A 4,014-nucleotide genomic window follows, 5' to 3' on the forward strand; every position below is an offset into this window, starting at 1 on the left:
GGAAGATATAGAAAACCTCCGTGGCAATAGGAGAAATAGCCACATTTATAAAGAATTTCAACAAAAGCTTTCATTGCGTGGAATGGAGGTGTCGGTTAAAGGAATTTCGAACAAAATAAATAACTTGACGAGCAAGTATAAGTAAATTTAATTACGTTTTTTGTATTAATTTAAATTATACATAAAGTATATTATTTATTTATTTACTAGGTTACATAAATTAAATTTTCTATTTATACAATTAAATTTATTAACTAATATGAAACCTAAAATATATTATAGAAAAGAAAAGGCAGCGATGGGCATGTCGGGTGGATCTCCATCTACTTGGCCGCTGTACCATAAGGTACATGCCATATTAGGCAGTTTTAAAATCCACAACGTCGAAACATTGATGGATGAAACTGGACACGAAGATAACGGTATGGTAATTATAATATTTTTCTTGAATTTATAATAAGTAAAGTAATATTGTAGTTTCAAACATTACTTCATTGGCCGAGCCAGCAGTTTTGGAATCAAATGAAGACACAAGTTTTTGTCCATTGTTCGAGTCAGTTGATTTTCTTTATGACGCAGACGCAGCTTCTCCACTGCAGCAACTTAACTCTTCAACAGATACAAATTCCACTGCTGCGGTTGAAACAACATCTTTTGGAGCATCTGCAAAGAGAAGAAAAACAGACAGCATTTTACAGGAGTTACAATTAATGAGGGAGGAAGATAAGAGAAATGAGAGTAACTGGCAGCGTATTGAAGAGCGGCGAAACGATTTGCTGGAGAGATTGGTCAATAACTGTGAAAACTACCAGCAATCTTTATTAGAAGTTTTAAATAAAAAATAATAATAAATAATTATAGTATAGTAAGCATAGCACTGCTAGCATACCGTATTATGTAATATAAATATTTTTATATTAGTATTAAGTATAATAATAAATCATATTAAGTACAGTATAGTAAGTAATATTAATTTAGTAATATTAAGGATAAACAGTAATTAGTAATATTAATAAAAAAAAGATTACCTAAAAATGTAGCAATGGCTGATCTTATATTTTCAGATGTTGGATCGTTGTCAGTTAACAAAGCGGTCCATTCTGGTTGGGGTTTGACGTTATTGGCTTCCCATTCCTTTAATTGATTTTGCCAATTGAGGTTAATTTTGTCACTTCTCTCATTTAAAAAGTTGTGTAGGACACAAGCACTTTTTACAATTAAATTAACATTATCAATGTGGTTGTCTAGTCCCTTTCCAATTCTTCTGAATCTTGCTTTGAGGTGTCCAAAGGCGTTCTCCACAACCCTTCTGCACTTTGAGAGAACATAATTGAAACACTTTTCTGTTGGACTAGCAAACTCACTAAATGGATAGGGTTTCATCAAAATATCAGAAAAGCGGAATGCAGAATCTCCCAACAGTAGTGGAGGCACGCACACGCCATTTATTTCAACACAAAATTCTTTCATCATCGGTTTCATATGATGTTGTTTCAATTTAGATTTCTCAAATATTTGAGAATCGTTACAACGACCAGGGCAACCAATGTTAATATACATAAAGCGACATCTTTAATATAGAAGAAGTTATTTAGTGAAGATATTATTTAGGTTTCAATTTATAAATTTTAAATGACTACCTATAGTCTACAGCTGCCAGAAGTACTACAGAATACCAACCCTTGTAGTTGTAATAATCAACGGCTTCTGACTTTCGAGGATGCACTTCAATGTGACAACCGTCTGAAACAAAAAATTTACACACTTATTTCCACATTGGATATTGAGTTACCTATAGCACTAATGCATTGTGGAAACCCTAATATATTAAAACCATTGATGCAATCACGAATTGTTGCTTCATTTAAGGGGTACTGGTTTAAATAAATTGGTTGCATTATTTTCCAGACTTCAGTGCAAAATTCTTTAAGGATTATGCATACAGATGATTTGGACACTCCGAAAAGGTTGCCCACAGTTCTGTACTCCGCGGATGAGCCAAGTGCGTACACTGCAATGGCAACTCTCTTCTCTAATGGAATTGGTCTGCGAAAGTTACTGTTTTGTTTTTTCATACTTTTGACCAAATCGCATAACTCTTTAAAAGTGTCCATTGTCATTCTGAAGTTTTCCTTGAAAAACGATGCATCTCTTTTTGGAACTTCTTCTTCCCAAAAAGTACTTAATCGGAGCTAAAAAATAAGTTTTCAGTTTATATTATATATTTTTTACTTTTATGTTATATATTTTACCTTCATCCAACATTTTTTTGGCACAGGTTCTACTTGGGCTACTAGTGCATTCATTAACAATTGCATTTTTATTTTTTTGTTTTTTTGCTTTCGTTTCGCTTTATTTATACTACTTGTTAATGTGATTACAATAGCTTTTAGTGTTTGTAAATAATTTAATTGTTCTGCAATAATCACTTTTTTATGTTGATTGTTCATTTTTGTAAACAAATGTAAATTTAAACAAAATAAATTACTACTTCAAATGTCAAATAAAATTTACATTCACAAATCAGCTGTTGAGAAATGAGAACGAATGAAATACAACGAATGTAAACACTTTCGAATGAGTCATTCAAAATGAGCCATTTTCGGCCAATGTAAACGCCGTATTAGATTAATGGGTTAAATTTCATTAGAGTGAATGTTAGGTGGTTTCTTAAGAAAGTGGTTCAACTTTAACAGATTACTAAAAAGAAAGGTGCGGTTTCTACTTCAAGCTGTTGAATATTAATTAACGGCTGGACGGTCAGCTCTTTTTAGGCGGGAAGTAATGGATAAAAGTGCGAGATTTCTTGCTAAGGGATTAACATGCTCTGTCAGCCTTTTATTGTATTTTTTTCTTATATTGTCAAATTCAGCTTTAACCAGGGGAATTTGTAGATCTCGGTGTATACTTTCATTCCTAATATACCATGGGGCACCAGTGATAATTCTTAGTATTTTTGACTGAGCTCTTTGTATAATTTCAATATTTGAAACACTAGCATTGCCAAATAGCTGGATACCATAAGTCCATATTGGTTTTATGATGATGTTATACAAGAGTACTTTATACTCTAGGCACAGGGAAGATCTGCTATTAATGAGCCAATGTAACTTAGAGGCTTGGAGCTTCATCAGAATTTTTTTTGCTTCAATATGTTTGCGCCAAGTTAGTCGTCTGTCTAGGTGGATACCTAAGTACGTTATATTATCTGCTTGTGGTATGGGAATATTGTTTAGTAAAATTGTTGGAGATGTACTCCGATTTAAGGTAAAAATGACGTGTCTACATTTTACTTCGTTAATTTTAATTCGCCATTTTGACAACCATTTCTCCACCCGATATAAGTGAGATTGAAATTGGTTTGAAGCTAGCACAGCGTTTCTGTTTCGGCATAAAATTGCCGTGTCGTCGGCAAACGTTGTGGTGATAACTGAACTACTTATCGGGATATCAGATGTGTAAAGTACATACAATATAGGGCCAAGAACACTTCCTTGTGGAACGCCTGCTTCTATTGGGAAATTATTAGAAGTATATGATTTGCATTTCACTTTAAAGCTTCTATTATGCAGATACGATTCTAAAACTGAGTGGACATTTGCAGGTAATGAACAGCGTATCTTATATATCCATTATGCCATACTTTATCAAATGCTTGTTTAACATCGAGGAATACCGCGGAACAATATTCTCTGAGCTCAAATGCGTGTTTTATTTCATTCGTTATACGATTCACATGCTCAATAGTTCCATGTTTTTCCCTAAAACCAAACTGGTGGGACGGTATTAAGTTTTGAACGTCAGGGAACGGTTTTAGCATGCTCTTAAGATTTAGAAAGGCATGGCAGTAAGCTTATTGGCCTGTATGAACAGGCAAGCGTGGGGTCTTTACCTGATTTATGAATTATAATAATCATGGATGTTTTCCACTCTGTTGGATAAAAGCCAAATTTAATTATGGCATTAAAAAGTCTTGTGATAAAATTTATGGCCAAAAGGGGTAAGTTTTTTATC

At 33.4% G+C, this 4,014-nt stretch overlaps 1 protein-coding gene across 1 annotated transcript; it reads left to right on the forward strand.

Moving 5' to 3' along the window:
- The first annotated feature begins 286 nt into the window (after positions 1–286).
- On the forward strand, positions 287–886 carry LOC119672556. The gene is made up of 2 exons (XM_038083628.1): positions 287–422; positions 478–886. Exons 1-2 carry the CDS (start codon positions 299–301, stop codon positions 843–845), a joined length of 492 nt encoding a protein of 163 aa, XP_037939556.1. The 5' UTR covers positions 287–298; the 3' UTR covers positions 846–886.
- The last annotated feature ends 3,128 nt before the right edge of the window (positions 887–4,014 follow it).

The sequence above is a fragment of the Teleopsis dalmanni genome, chromosome 1 (genome assembly GCF_002237135.1).
Source record: "Teleopsis dalmanni isolate 2A chromosome 1, ASM223713v2, whole genome shotgun sequence".
NCBI lineage: Eukaryota > Metazoa > Arthropoda > Insecta > Diptera > Diopsidae > Teleopsis > Teleopsis dalmanni.

What these genes read in the sequence shown, in the direction of transcription:
- LOC119672556 (XM_038083628.1), top strand. Translation starts at nt 299, where the DNA reads ATGGGCATGTCGGGTGGATCTCCATCTACTTGGCCGCTGTACCATAAG. An exon ending in AACTGGACACGAAGATAACG is followed by an intron (nt 423 to 477) that starts GTATGGTAATTA and finishes GTAATATTGTAG; the next exon opens with TTTCAAACATTACTTCATTG.